We start from the raw sequence: 15,920 nt of genomic DNA, 5'->3' as shown, positions 1-15,920 counted from the left end.
AGGGGGGAAAGGTAAAATTTGAAAATAAAAAATAGGGTTAAAGTAATTTTCGATAATTAATAAGAAAAAAAGAACTTTATTGCATATTTATTTACCGATAAAAAAAAGAAAGAGTTAAAAGTAATTTTTAAATGTAAAAAGTAAAAAAAAAAAAGTTAACGCCTTCCGTTAGCTCCATCCGTTACAAACTAACGGAATTGGACGGCAGGGGTCTAATTGTTAACGGAATGCTAAGTTTAGGTGTTTTTTTGTTAATAGTGAAAGTTTAGGTGTTTTTTTGCGAATTGTCAGAAAGTTCAGGGATTTTTTTGAAATTTTCCCAAAATAAAATACTTATTTGGAAGTTTGGAAGAGTTGTGCTACATGCACAGCAGCTTGTGCACAGCTGCTGTGCACATAGCTTTTCTGAGTTTGGAACCCATCCCAAACCCCATCCCGGCATCCCCCCTCTCTCCTCAATCACTGCCACCACCACCACCGTCAATCCTCAACAACTAGATCCTCGACCCACCACCAAACCAAATATATACCTTCTTCTCTCTAACTCGATCAACGAGAATCGCAACTACAATGGCGATTGAACTCCACAAACCCCCAATCTAGGCTAGACCCAAATCCCACCAACCTAACCCCATTGACGACGGCTCCTTCGCCAAGGACGATCTCCCCCTCCTCAAACCCGATCGAGGAGCTAAAGAAGAAGTGCGCCGTGTACATTCACGACGAGGTGTACGGCACCATGGGCCACGGCGAGGTGCGATGGATAGAGAAGTTGTTGCTCGGAATCGCGTTTTGCGGTAGGGAGTAGTGGTGGGGTTTGGAGGAAGTGAAACGGAAGAGAGAGGATGAGAGATAAACAATACTTGTTTATTGTATACCTTTGCAACAGTTGATCGGTAAAAGTGGAGAGGAATTTTCACAAATGTATTTTACCTCTCATTTTACCTCATCTGGTGTAGGCCTGTTTTTGTTTTTCCTCTCCAAATTAGAGAAAAAACTTTTCTACCTCCTCTGATGTACATGCTTACAAGCTAATGAATGCTAAGGACCGTGACTCTAACTTTGTTGGTGTTCCAGTTTTTTCTTATTGTGAAGCCATCACTATTTGGCTCCGTTTGATCGTTGTATTTTTAATGATTAATAAAAAATTTATTTTGCCGAGAAAAAAAACAAACACACTACGTTACTGACATGCATCTCTTTTATAAAACGATCCCTTAATGCCCAAAATTCAGCACCCAGGCCAGACTCGTACCCAATCTTCCTCTGAAAACCTCTAACCCACTGTCCGTTACCGCTGCGAATGAGGCCGGCAGCCGTGGCAATGCCCAATCGATTGCTAGCCCCATCCACATTTAATTTAAATTTTGAAAGAACTTAGAGAATGAGGGATCCACCCAATCAAACGAACCATGGGCACCCTCCTGGGCTGGATTTTTTGGCACAGAAATCCCCATTCCACGGCACGATATACACAATCTCTGCCAAGTAGCAAAGGCGAGAGGGAATTATTGATAGTGTTGGAGTAACACCGATTTCTATTGACACAAATGCACCAACAACCCGACGGAAAGACATGTTCCAAGGACAGCCCGAAGAGTGAGATCCTCTAGAATTACAGTTCACTTTGACCCAAGTCACAAAATCAGTAGCAGTTCGAGCTAAACCAAGGGATAGCCAAGGAGAGTTACTCAAAAATCCTAACTAGCATTTAACCGAAGGCCTTTTACCTGGAGGAGAAGATCCTGAGGAGTAAGAGGCCCGGGGATTAAGGACTTCAAAAGGCCACGACCCAACCAATTATCATTCCAAAAGGAAGCATTGCACCCGTTCCGAATAATTTTTCTAGTACCACTGACCAGAAGAGAATGCCCCTTAAGCATACTTCTCCAAAGAGGGGAAGGATTATGATGATAGCCGGAGGGATTGGAATGCCTTCCACGCGAAACTCTCGCCCACAAGGAATCCCTCTCCTGCTCAAAAAGCCAGTTTAATTTGGCCATGGAGACCAAATTAGATCTTGGTCGTTGGGTTTACAAACCCCAAACCACAATATTGTATCGATCGCCCTCTGAAATCCATCCCCAAGAAATGATGGAAAAATCTTTCATGGAAGATTAAAAAAAAAAAATTGTGTACATACTAGTGGATAAGGAAAATGAAGAGTGTATTTTGCATTATTTTTTGGGCTGGGGGAAGATAGATAGCATAGTGTTATTTGATAACTCAGTTGTCTAGGCCAACTTGTTCTCACATCGATTAATACTGGGAGAGCAATCACACTATTTACTTGCGGTGGTCCCAATTATTGTTGGAGCAATGCTATGTATGAATTGACCGCAAAAGAATTGATAGCACTTACGAAGGTTTTTAAACGTGAAATCTTATGAAGAAGCAAACCCCCTAAGTCGAGGGCTTTAACCACTAGTCCAACTTCTTGGGGCTAATTCCATATTATAGAATATGGCTTAGCGTTAGAAGTTTACTGATAAGAAAGAAATAGGTGATCAAGATCATTCATGGGTAAATCAAGATACTCACTTATCTTGTAGTTAGAAAATTATTCAACTTGCATCTTTAAAGTTCATGCATGTACCTTGGACCCTCATGTGTTTTCTCCAAACCAAACATAGAAACATGCATGAGCGCGCATTGTGCACAATGGAATTAAAAGCCCGGCCCTTGGATTGTTTCCATTCGTATGCATATTATGCGCACATGCAACGTCCTATGTACCATACATGTATATTTCGACCAAGACATGCATGAGTGAATCATGATCAAGATGTATCATACAGGTGTATCTAACAAAGAAGGTACCTTAGAAGGATTAGACAAGGTACGTGTAAGTTAACCCGGACACTTGAGTTATCAAAATATATAACTATAAAAGAGGGTCAATGAAGTCAATCTGGTCTTAAATATAGAAGGGGTGTAAGGGAAAATGGTCAAGTTGTACAGTTGAATTGATCAGGCAAGAATTTGAAGTTTTTCCTAACAATTTGGAAGAACGGTTGGATTGTACAGCTGAATCTTGGAATTGTTTCCCAAAATAACTGCACAATCAAAATTAGCATCCTTCATTCCCCCCTACAAATAGGCCATGAAAATTCACAAAACCTCACAACCTTGTGAATTCTGATAAGAAACAAGAACCAAAGCATGAAGCCTTCAAGCATTGCAATCCTTTCAACCCTTTTGTTGTTGATTACATTGGCAAATTCAGAACCCTCCAAAGACGCCTTCATCCAATGCCTCAAAAACCAGGCCAATATGTCTCCGAAACCAATCTCGGAAGCAATATTCACCGCCGAAAGCCCACTATTCATGCCTACTTTATTTGCCTATTTCCGAAATTCAAGATTTAACAGAACCACAAACCGAATCCCAAATGCCATTATTACTGCCACACATGAAACCCATGTCCAAGCAACCGTGATATGTGCCAAATATCACAGCCTACTCCTTAGAATCCGAAGCGGGGGCCACGATTATGAAGGCCTTTCTTATGTGTCAAACGAACCATTTGTTATCCTTGACATGTTTAGCCTCCGATCCATTGATATCAACATACAAGCCGAAACTGCATGGGTACAAGCGGGTGCAACACTTGGCGAACTCTATTACAGCATTTCCCAAAAAAGTAAGTTGCACGCCTTTCCAGGCGGCGTGTGCTCTTCTGTAGCCACAGGTGGGCATTTCATTGGCGCTGGGTACGGAAACTTGTTGAGAAAGTACGGATTAACCGTTGATAACATAATCGATGCCAAAATAGTCAATGTTAATGGAAAAATCCTCGATAGAAAATCCATGGGAGAAGATGTTTTCTGGGCCATTAGAGGCGGTGGAGCGAGTTTTGGTGTCATTCTCTCTTGGAACCTCAAATTGGTTTCAATTCCTGAAGTCGTCACATTCTTTAAGGTCGATAGAGCCCTTGAGGAAGGAGCAGTAGATCTAGTTCATATATGGCAAGAGGTTGCGAATAAACTACCCGAAGACATTTTCATAAGACTTAAGTTACAGCATTTTCATAAATTTATGGTTAGATTCGTTGCTTTGTACCTAGGGAAAACCGACACACTTCTCCCAATGATGAATCAGCGATTTCCTGAATTGGGTTTGAAGCAAAAGGACTGCATTGAAACGAGTTGGGTTGAAACTACCCTTCTCTGGCAAGACATGGACCCAAAACAGACTGACTTCTTACTTGACAGAAAGACCACTTCAACTTTTGGTCCTTCTCCCTTTAAGGTGAAATCGGACTACGTGAAAACATCAATTGCGAAACCAGCATTGGAAGAATTATGGAAGAAGGCAGACAACACACCGGGATTGGTAATGGAATGGAATCCATATGGAGGGAAAATGAGTCAGATTCCGGAGTCGGAGACACCATTCCCTCATAGGGCCGGGTACAAGTTCAAAATCCAGTACTGGTATTTTTCTAACGACACGTTAGAGCCACTGCAAAAGGTCTATGACTTTATGGCACCATATGCATCGCAGTCACCACGAGAGGCGTTTCTGAACTACAGAGACCTTGATGTTGGAAAGAATGGAAACGGTGAGGATCCAAATGTTTTTGGGGCTAAGTATTTCAAGGGGAATTTCGAGAGGTTGAGAAAGGTGAAGACGAAGTTTGATCCGGGTAATTTCTTTAGGAATGAACAAAGCATTCCACCTCTTTCTGCTTAGAGGAATCATTGAACTTGTAATAAGTTTGTCTTAAACCTTTTGTTTATCATGTTGTGGTGTTGGTTAATGGAATCTTATCAGCCAAGTGACTAAATGTTCTATGTCGGTACGTACTTGTTTCTGTTGGGTACATTATTACTCCTATAAGAGGCAACAATTTGGGTTATAAGAGCAGAAGGCATGGGTGAACCCCGGCTTTAACACTGCAAAAAAATCACAAAACTAAAACCAAAAGAACAAAAACTGAATCGAAGTTCACAACCAAAAAATCGGATATCCCACGCACAACATTGGTTCATGAAGTCCTGCAATCACATATAAGAGCCACTAAAAGGATGATCACAAGTTTCGGTAGCATTCAAAAGCTTCACAGCAGCGCTAGAATCCATTTCCACAATTCTTGGTTGGTTCCCCTCCCTATTCCCCCAGGTCCTTACAGGCTAATGAATGCCGAGGAGTGTGACTCTAACTTCGTTGGAGTTCCAGTTTTCCCTCATTGTGAAGCCATCATTCTTTGGCTCTGTTTGATCGTTGTAGTTTCAATGATTAATAAAATCTTTATTTTGCCGAGAGAAAAAAAACACTACGTTACTGACATGCATCTCTTTTATAAAATCATCCCTTAATGCCCAAAGTTCAGCACCAAGGCCAGACTCGAACCCAATCTTCCTCTGAAAACCTCTAACCCACTGTCCTTTACCGCTGCGAATGAGGCCGGCAGCCATGGCAATGCCCAATCGATCGCTAGCCCCATCCGCATTTAATTTAAGTTTTAAAAGAACTTAGAGAATGATGGATCCAACCAATCAAACGACCCGTGAGCACCCTCCTGGGCTGGATTTTTTGGCACAGAAATCGCCATTCCACGGCAGATATATACAATCTCTGTCGAGTAGCAAAGTGAAGTATTGATAGTGTTGGAGTAACGCCGATTTCTATTAACCCAAATGCACCAACAACCCGACGGAAAGACATATTCCAATGACATCCCGAAGAGTGATATCCTTTAGAATTACAGTTCACTTTGACCCAAGTCACAAAATCAGTAGCAGTTCGAGCTAAACCAAGGGATAACCAAGGAGAGTTTATCAAAAATCCTTAGCATTTAACCGAAGGTCTTTTACCTGGAGGAGAAGATCCTGAGGAGTGAGAGGCCCATGGATGAAGGACTTCAACGGGCCACGCCCCAACCAATTATCATTCCAAAGGGAAGTATTGCATCCATTCCGAATAATTTTTCTAGTACCACTGACCATAACCGGAGGAATGCCTTCCACGCAAAACTCTTGCCCACAAGGAATCACTCTCCTGCTCAAAACGCCAGTTTAATTTGGCCATGGAGACCAGACCACGTTAGAGCAAAGACACTCCGATCGACTAAAAAAAATTTAGTTTGGATTGCCTTGTTGTGCCTCTGCTTGACGATTTCTCTAACCATTGGTTTTGTAGAAAAATGAATACCCATCTTACTACATTACCATTGGATTCCTTATGTATCCTTGTTACTGCTTTTACTATTTTCTGATGTTTCCTAACTTTTTCATGACTACAACAAATCTCTTAAATTTATAAGCACAGTTCATTCATCATCTTTATGCAATTAGCAAGTGAATATTATTCTATGATAGAGTAAAGTACTCTTGTATGTAAATTTTAACTTCGTATACTCATCTTGCCCTGGTCTAATGTGTTTACTTTGTGCAAGAGGTGCTCATCATTTTCAAACAAGAAAACGGAAAGGGGTTTACATGCTTTTGAAAATTGATCTTGAGAAAGCTTATGATAGACTTCAATGGGGCTTCATCTGAAGGGTTCTTATATTCGTCCACTTCCCTAAATTTTGTGCCAAGATCATTATGCCTTGCATCACATCTTCGTCCATGTCTGTCTTGTTTGATGGTCAAGGGGGCCGAATCTTGCTGAAGGCAAAAAATTAATAATTTCTCCTCTTAGAGGACTTCCTTCTTTCTTTCTTTCTTTCTTCTTTATGATGGGTTTATTTTCTTGTGTTGGTTGAGTTGTTGGACATAGTTATACCATGGACTATCACACAATTGATGTAATGACCCGTGATTTGTACTTTGTAATTCATATTTGATGATCTTTTTTATTGGTAGACAAAAAAAACGGAGTTTGATTTCATGGGATTTGTCAACGAGACATCAAACATATTTAGCACGCCATCTTCTATTATGGCCTTCACCAAATTAACAAAATCCACATTGAGTGGCTCGAATCAATAAAAGTTATTGAATGAGTTCAAGTATTATGCATATATAACACAAGGGGTTGGCCTAGTTGTCAAGGCATGGAAATTTAGAGATTTGTTCACTCCTAAGGTTTCAGGTTCGAAACCTTATGATGGATTTATGATCGTTCAGAATTAATCGAGGGGCGCGTAAACTGGCCTGGACACCTGATTATAAAAAAAAATGTATCATTCATATGTATGCTTGACACTGGATTGTGCTGCTTTCGTTGATCTCTGACTACTTGTACAAAAATACCGTAAGGAGGTTAAGTGCTAACAATCGTGTGAGGGGTGAAATAGCACATAGGCCAAACTGCAACGGATCAAAGTGATTTTTTTCCTATTTCTTCTTTCTCTGTATTGTATTGAAACCGAAAACAACAGCAATAGTACAATCTACTTAACTTACAAGGTTAGAGTCGTCAATTTTGAAGCCGAAAAGCTTACTAGGAGCATTGAACCGCGGAGAGTGATCTCAAAAAGCTTGATGAGAAGCAAAGTTGCATTGTCAATTTTAAGAGCAAACTATTCTGTTGACAACAGTGTTGGTGTTTTTGAAACAAATGGTATTCGGGTCCATTTTGTTGGAGAGTGACAGGCATAATGTTCGGAGCCCATTTGCAGTAATGTGGCAAACAAGCTAGGGTTTGAGTAAACATGTAGCAATTGTTGTGGAACTAGCTGATATGTATCATGTTCCTCAGGAAGGGCAGAAGTTTAAAGTACTGAATGAAAGATTTAGGCCGCGTTCCTCTGAGGAAAATAAGTACTTAAGCCCCGTTCCGCTAAGTTCTTATTTTTTAAGTATTTATTTTTTATTTTACGAGACAGGTCATTCTTTTATAAGCCAGTATTAATATTAGTTAGCGGATTATTTTTTGGTATAAAACCTCTACTCTGTTTAAGGAACAAAAAGAAAAAGAAATAGGAATTTCCTCATACTTTGTAGGAAGGCATTGGCTGTTAGCAAAATCATAGTTCCATACTTCTATGTTGAGTTTACCTCTTCAATGTATGAAAAAGGAAGAAAAGATATAAAGGGTTTGTGAAGCAATTTTTCCTCTTCCTTAGCACCAAATAAAAGATGCTACTACTTTAGAAAATCTATTTTCAAACTCCCTTTTTGTTCAAATGTGCTCTATTTTTTGTCTTCATTCATGTAAAATTACAAAATTATCATTCATACATTTTTCCCTTCCCAAATGAAAAGGGCAATCATGTAATTTCACATCACTACAATACAAAAAAAAAGGGAGTGCATTTGGATAAAATGAGAGTGTAAAAATCAATTCCCATATTTTATCTATTTTCCATCAGCTCTTCTTTTTTCTCCGAGCTTCGGTACTTTTACTCCATCCTCGTAGAGGATAGAAGATGGAGTGCTAATAGAACTACGTCCGAATTTTTTTTAATTTCCTTTACCCATGCACCTACACTTAGTTGAACGAGGGGGGCCGGGGGACCAGAGGATCATAGAAGCTCCTTGTTTGGGAGCGCCTTGGAGCATTTGGAAATAATTTGGAAAAAAAAAAACAGTTGAACTATGTTAGTCTAACATAGAGCCCAAGCTCGGCAAAACCCACCCAATTAACTAATTACCAATCACAGAAGATCATTGTTTAGGCAATCTTTGAAACTAAGAATTGGAGTCAATTGCAAATGCTTGTTTCCAAATATAGGTAAATCTAATGCTTATTCTAAACATTTGAGCAAACTTTGAGTAAATATTTTCCAAGTATCTTGTCTGAACTAAATGTTTTCCTAGTATCGTTACTTCATATCTTGTTTCATAGCTCTGCTCTTATTTCTTTTAGGATTCATATGCTTGAGAGGTTCTATCCTACTTGAGAGTGCCTTCTTTCTCGATGAGAGCGACGTTCCTAGGCGGTTCTGACTTGGTTCTGGTGGGGATTCCCCTGCCCAACTAAGGATATTGCAACTAAGCACCTACCTGTGCAATTATTTCCTAGCAGGCTAGCACGGAGCATTGTGGACTCTCCAAGGAAAACAAGTACGTGTGCACAAGCGCTTTCTCTACGCAAGTGTGCCAAAATGACATGATAAGCCCTCTTTCCTCCAACGCTACATATTATTCTGCCAATCCACCATTTAATGCATCATACATAGATTCCTCCTCCAGTTTGGGAGGAGGAATCTCAGTCGTTAATATTCTCAATTACTTCGAACATATGGATATAACTACAGATCCTCAAAATAAAATTGTAGTGAGAAATCAAAATGTGCTAAGGTAAGGTAATAAACAAACCGCAAGCCAAGAATTCTAAAAACGGACAAAGAAACTGCAAGTAAAAATTACTGGTAATACAAACGTCATATATAAAGAGCTCCAACAGACAGCTGAGTGTGAGAATGGTTTTTTATAGTGCGCGCCTTCAAAAAATAAACCTTAACTTGCAATCCCCCACAATATTTGAGCACAAGCTTTAAGATTGAAGTATAATACACAGAATCAAAAGGCGAAATTGTAAATCAAGGTTCTCTTTGTTACCATCCATTCCGTACAATCACACGGAAAAGGGCACTATAGCCAAGCACAAGTAAAAATGAAGATTTTCATGGACACTGAAAGAATCAGGTATCAATACAAGTACCACAAGTACCAAACTCTGTACTCCAAAACCAAAGATAAAAATTACACAAATCACAAAAGTTTTTAATCCAATGATCAAATCCAACAAAATCCATGTTTATTAAAGAAAACCAACATGCCAGGACAGGTAACAAGTTATTGTATACGATTGATTTTACCTTAATAAAACCAGCATTTATTGTTGTTGATTTTCTTCATCCGTAATAGAGATCTTCTACAGCAATTAAGTATCTGAACCAGTCATCCTTCGTAGGTCTCCTTCCCGAATGGTTCAACATGGTCCATCCAAGAAGCTTATAGTTTTTAAACAATGCTATCATGTTACAGAAAACCCCTCTCCGGCAAATAATACCATAGCACGAGAAGTTGTCACTCGTAAACAAACTAGTGGTCATATGTTTGGTTCCAGGGCTGCCTCCCATAGGGAGGTTTCTGGCCACAAAGATTACCCGAAGTAAAACATTGCAGCATAACTGATCAGGGTTAGACCGCCAAAAAAGCAAGGAACGAAGGGTTCCCAATTCTTATTCCTTTGAAGAGTCAAGAATCCAAAAGGTTGCCCTTGTAAATCTCCAAAAGATCCACTGCATCATCTGGAAACCTTGATATAAATTTTCCTAGAAACTTCTCTTCTGACAAAATCAATACATGTTTAAAACTAGGTTCCTTCTGTAACAGTCCCTTGGACATGATAACCTGTAAAACTCTATAACGAGGGATTATTCTCTTCTCGATGCTGTACGTCAAACAAGTAGGCCAACTAACTAACGCACACCTGTTCAACTTGAAATCATTCAAGAAGAAATCAATCTTAAACTTCAACTTATCTTCTGAAATCGTAAGTAACCTCGGAGCTCTCCTAAACATATCCATACATTCCTCCTCCGAAAACCCAAAACTCCTAAGCATTTCAATCTTCCTGCTAAAAGTCTCACCACTTATGCTACTAACTGTGTCCACAGCATGAACCAGCATCCTCGAATCAGCAGAAAACCCCATATCTAAAACACGCAAAACAAGGTCCTTAAGAGCCGTCTCTGAAATGAAGAAAAGCCGAGGGTGCCTCTTCAAAAGATCTGAGAGCTGAGGCCCAACAATGCCGCAGCTCTCCAAGAAGGCAATGTTACATTTCAATCTCGACACTGGTTTTGAAAAGACCCAACCCCGATAGGTCTTCTGCAGAACCCGAATCAAATCCTGATTGTTTTTGTCGTTTACGAGGGTGTTCTTGATAATGTCAACGCAGGGTATCAATGTTCTCTCCAAACTATCAAGCAAAACATGAGAATGAATTGAAATGAAGTTACCCAGATCAGGACCAGTGAGACCCAGGTCCAGAAAAAACTGCAGCTTGGGCTTCAAAGTCTTGTCCACGTCGGAGAAGAGGATTTCGGGCCTGGACTGAACGGAGGATCGAATGTGGGCGTCGGAGAAGCCTAGTTGCTTGAGAAATTGAACCACGGAGTGTGGCTTTTCTAGAGATTTTCTCGATGAGAAGCGGTTGGAGATGGAAACGGCTTGTGGTTCGGAGATTGCCAAGGTTTTGATGAGGAAATTGGAGAGGGAGGGGTTTGAGGTTGGAGTTGGGATGCTGGGAGAGTGAGCGGAAACAGAAGAGAAGGAACAGAGGAAGGGTTTGTTTTTGTTGTTGGGTTTCTTAGAGAGAGAAGGGAAAGGTGAGAGAGAAAAGTATGGGATGGGGGTTTGCATTTTTCTTGGCTATGTTTACTCCTATGTTTGCCCACAGATGGGAGGAACAGAGATCGGTTGTGGTTAGTCTGTTCACAGATATTTTAATAACACATCGTGTACAGATTTTTGTGTGGACCCACTACAGGTCTCATACTAATGATCCAGTAAAAATTGAGATACAGCAATGGGTGTACAGCACCCCCGTACAGATGGGTTTTGCGCAAAATTGGATGATTCGTAAACGCATTTTCCGATATCGGATTAAGATGAATTTTTACATGGACCGTAAACAATATGTTTTGAACAAAATGAACGGCTCCAGTCATCTTTGCGGGACCCGAAACGGGCGCAAAACCCATCTGTACGGGGCTGCTGTACACCCATTGATGTACCATTAGCAGCTCTCCTAATGATCCGAGCCGTTCATTAAATGTAAAATAATTTTTCAAGGCCCTTCGAGATAAATCAACTCAATTCGATACATATAAGTGCTTGATTCAACTTTTTCATAATAGGTATATGATTGAATTGAGCACCTATAGATATCAGATTTATCTAATTTTTTGTGGCAGCCTTTGGAAAAATGTTTTATATTTAATGAATGATTCGGACTGCTTATGTGGGATCCGTAGTTGGCCCCACACAAAAATCTGTGCATGATCTGTTTTAAATTGTTTGTGTGGGTAGCAGCACTCTTTGAAGTACAAAAAGTCTAGAGTCACGGTACTAAAGGCCACTGCACACCGTAATGGGATCCACTTTAGGCCACGCTTGGATTATCTACGTTATTCAATAGTAACTTTTTAAAAAACAGTTTTGCTAACATCCGCCCAATATACACATAATTCTAAATAAATTCGAATATCAATGCATATTTCATCAATATTAATACACTTTCATAAAAATTATCAATACATTTTTCTCGAATATCAATATATTTTTTATTAATTATCCTACACCTTTTTACAGATGTTGAAATAATCCTTTTTAAAAAACTAATGGACTTGTGAGGTGGTTGTATCATTAATGTTTAAAGTAACCACAAACATCTTTTTCGACTTGTTTTCGGTGCGTTTTCCCATGAACGATGCTACTGGTTCAACAGCCGCTGTACAGCAGCCCCGTACAGACCCCTTTTGCGTTCGTCTCGGGTTCTTCAAAGATGATCGGAGCCGCTCATTTTGTTCAAAATACTTCGTTTAGGGAGCCTAAATTTTGAAGCAAAGTTGGATGATTTGTAAACACCCTTCCCGATATCGGATTGAGGTGATTTTTTACAGGGACCCTAAACGAAGTATTTTGCACAAAATGAGAGGCTCCGATCATCTTTACGGGACCCGAGACGGGCGCAAAAGGGATCTATGCGGGGCTGCTGTACTAGTAGCATTTCTGTTTTCCCATCCATAAAGAAGGTGTTACTTGCCGATAAAAAAGAAGAAGGAGGTATTGCTTATTGGGAAGAACAAGTCTACTGGCACAGCAAATCTGTACACAGATTGTACACAGATTTCTATGTGGGGCTCACTACGGGTCTCACACAAGTTATCCGAGCCGTTTATTATGTTTAAAACATTTTTCCAAGGGCCTCAGCGAAAAATTAGCTCAATCTGATACCTATAAGTTTTTGATTTAATCATCTAACTTTTCATTCAAGTTTTAAGAGAATGAAAAGTTAGACGATTAGATCAAGTACTTATAGATATCGGATTGAGCTGATTTTTCGCTGGGAGCCTTGAAAAAATGTTTTAAAAATAATAAACGGCTCGAATCACTTGTGTGGAACCCTTAGTGGGCTACACATCGAAATCTGTGTACAGATTTGCTGTGCCAGTAGACTTTCTGTATTGGGAACACCTATACAAAATGCGAGAAAGGCAACCGAAGGTTGTGCGAAGATCAAAACCAGGGAAGGAGAGAGGGAGAAGGACTGCAATCAACCCAAGCCAAGCTAAAGTACCTCGCTCGGAGCAGCTAGGTACTGCAGCACCACGCCATTCCGCCGACCTTGAAGCGAGTCTGCTGGCCTATTAAAGCTAAAAACTCCAATTGCTTAGGTAATTGGAGATGCTCTTATTCATCTTCAATATCGCTAGTGAAAAACGTTGGAGCGATTTGGAATACCAAATTAAACATGAAAATTTGATGTTCACGTGGAATTACACATTTAATTTCTACACTCTTTGCGTATGTACCCCTTAGATCTTGTGTGGGAAATATCAAAATTACTCACAGTTGAACACAAATACAACTAATTTGATTGTAATACGATTTTTCAAAAAATTATCAATTATCTTTTCATTCTTGATCAAAAGGCTGTTGAATAGTCTATTTGTAGCCTGTCTCACAGATCTTGTTTGCCAGTGTACACTTCCATTTGAATACTCCAGTTATTGTAATTTTATTTGGATAAACGAGAAATAAAAAAGTTGTATAATTCCAGCAAATGCAACAAAAAAACTCATTAGTGCAAGATTCTTTCTTGAGGGGATTAAGCACTACGAACGCGGTTTGACCCAGGGCTTCCTTTTCATTACTTCTTTCACAACGAGGGGGCCCAATCCAAATGCTCAAGAGATCCTGAAACCTGATATCGTTGCCCTCGGTTCCAACATTCTTGCAGCCTGGCCTCATAATGTGTCTCCCACTGGATCTCCAAACGACAAAAGGAGAATGAAATTCAACATAGTTTCTAGAACATCAATGGCGTGTCCCCATATTGCCAGTGTTGATGCACTGCTTTGTTCTGCTCACCATGGTTGGTCCCTTTCAGCAATCCGATCAACGCTCATGGCTACTGCTACAACAATTGACAATGAGGATGCCCCATTAGCTAGATACGAGGACATGGGACAAGCAGCTCCACCGAGCATTGGGGCTGGCCAAATTAATTCGCCAATGGCTTCTAATCCTGGGTTAGTTTATGATGCAGATACATCTGATTAGACCAAGTTTTTGTGCAGTCTCAATCACACAGAAAAGCAAATGCAAGCTTTTGTAGATGCACCAAACGCTTGCACAGGCCATGCTGGTGCACCTAGAGATCTCAACTACCCATCATTTTCTGTAGTGTTGAAAGGTATTAGTACCACTCAAGAGATGAAGAGAACAATGAATAATGTTGGTGAACTTCTGCCAGAGATTTACAAGGTTACAGTTGTCAATTTTGAAGCTGAAAAGCGTTGAACACCAGAATTTGATCTTCAAAAAGCTCAATGAAAAGCAAAGTTACATTGTTTGTTTTAAGAGCAACTATTCTGTTGATAAGAGTGTGGGTGTTTTGAAACAAATGGTATTTGCTTCCATTTTGGGGGAGAGTAACAGGCATAATGTTAGGAGAGCCCATTTGCAGTAATGCGGCAGAAAAAGCTAGTTTGAGTAGACATGTAACTGCTGTTACGGACCAAGTTGATATGTATCATGTTTTGCAAACCTAAAATAAAAGATTTAGAGTCAAGAAAAATTCAGCTACCCCAATTGAAGCTCGGCAAAACCCACCCATTTAACTAATTACCTTTCACAGAAGCTCCTTGTTCATAATAGTAAAATGTGCTAAGATTAAGGTACTAAACAAACAGCAAGTCAAGAATTCAGAATAGCGACAAAGAAACTGCAAGGTAATGGTAAGATAAGCATCATATATAAAGAGCTCCAATAGACGGCTAAGTGTTAGAATGGTTTTATAATGAGCCTTCAAAAAATAAACCTTAATTCGCAATCTCCCATAAAAGTTGAGCAAAATCTTCAAGCATCATAATCGAAATATAATACACAGAATCACAAGGTGAAATTGAAAACCAAGATTATCCTTGTTACAATTCAGTCCACGCTATCACATGGAGAAGGGGAACTATAGCCACCACAAGTAAAATGATAATCAATTTTCAAGGACAGTAAAAGAATCAGGTATCAATACAAGCACCAAACTCTAAACACTAAAAACAAAATTAAAAATAACACGAATCACACAAGTTTCTATCCCAATGATCAAAGTCAACAAAATCTATGTGCATTTCAGAAAAGAAAAAAAAAAAAGACATGCGAGGACAGGTAACAAGTTCTTGTATTCACTTAAAAATTTTACCTGAATTAAACCAACATTTATCGTTGTAGACTTTCGGCATCTGCAATAGATATCTTCTTCAGCAACTATATGGATCAGTCATCCTTCATAGGTCTCTCCTTCCCAAATGGTTCAACATGGTCCATTCTAAAAGCTTAGAGTTCTTGAACCACGCTATCGGGTTACAGCAAAACCCGCTACAACACGTAATACCATAGTGCAAGAAGTTTCCACTACTAAACAAACTTTTACCGCCCAAATCTGAGTGACCATATGTATTAAAGAAAGCCTTTCCAAGCATGATATAAAACAAGTCTAATTCCTGTTTTGGTTCCATAGCTTCCATGGCTCTCCCATAGGGAAAAGTAGGATTGACTAGTAATAGTACTAACCAATTATGGTTGTACGTAATAAGTTTGGCATGTTGTAGACTTTAATAGGTGTGAACCAATTATATGTATATACTGTTGTATATAGTAATCAATGATGTAAGCTCTAGTGTCTGTACTCCCTCCTTACGCCTATAAAAGGAGGACTTTCCCGTTGTAAGAAACTAAGTCAGTGCAAGTAAGTCTATGTGTTTCTTATAATACGTCTCTCCCTTGTCTTCT

The 15,920-nt window shown here is 39.6% G+C and overlaps 2 protein-coding genes across 2 annotated transcripts; one reads left to right on the top strand and one right to left on the bottom strand.

Moving 5' to 3' along the window:
• Positions 1–2,876: 2,876 nt before the first annotated feature.
• On the top strand, positions 2,877–4,854 carry LOC131303936 (berberine bridge enzyme-like 4). The gene has a single exon (XM_058330999.1). The coding sequence runs from the start codon at positions 3,163–3,165 to the stop codon at positions 4,693–4,695; it is 1,533 nt and encodes a 510-aa protein (XP_058186982.1). The 5' UTR covers positions 2,877–3,162; the 3' UTR covers positions 4,696–4,854.
• Positions 4,855–10,097: 5,243 nt separating this feature from the next.
• LOC131303116 (transcription termination factor MTERF5, chloroplastic-like) lies at positions 10,098–11,267 on the bottom strand. The gene has a single exon (XM_058329910.1). The coding sequence runs from the start codon at positions 11,265–11,267 to the stop codon at positions 10,098–10,100; it is 1,170 nt and encodes a 389-aa protein (XP_058185893.1).
• Positions 11,268–15,920: the final 4,653 nt, after the last annotated feature.

This window comes from Rhododendron vialii, chromosome 10a, assembly GCF_030253575.1.
Source record: "Rhododendron vialii isolate Sample 1 chromosome 10a, ASM3025357v1".
Taxonomy (NCBI): Eukaryota; Viridiplantae; Streptophyta; class Magnoliopsida; order Ericales; family Ericaceae; genus Rhododendron; species Rhododendron vialii.
This window is presented reverse-complemented; position numbering and strand designations above follow the sequence as displayed.

Coding starts and splice junctions, on each gene's coding strand:
- LOC131303936 (XM_058330999.1), top strand. CDS start 3,163: ATGAAGCCTTCAAGCATTGCAATCCTTTCAACCCTTTTGTTGTTGATT.
- LOC131303116 (XM_058329910.1), bottom strand. CDS start 11,267: ATGCAAACCCCCATCCCATACTTTTCTCTCTCACCTTTCCCTTCTCTC.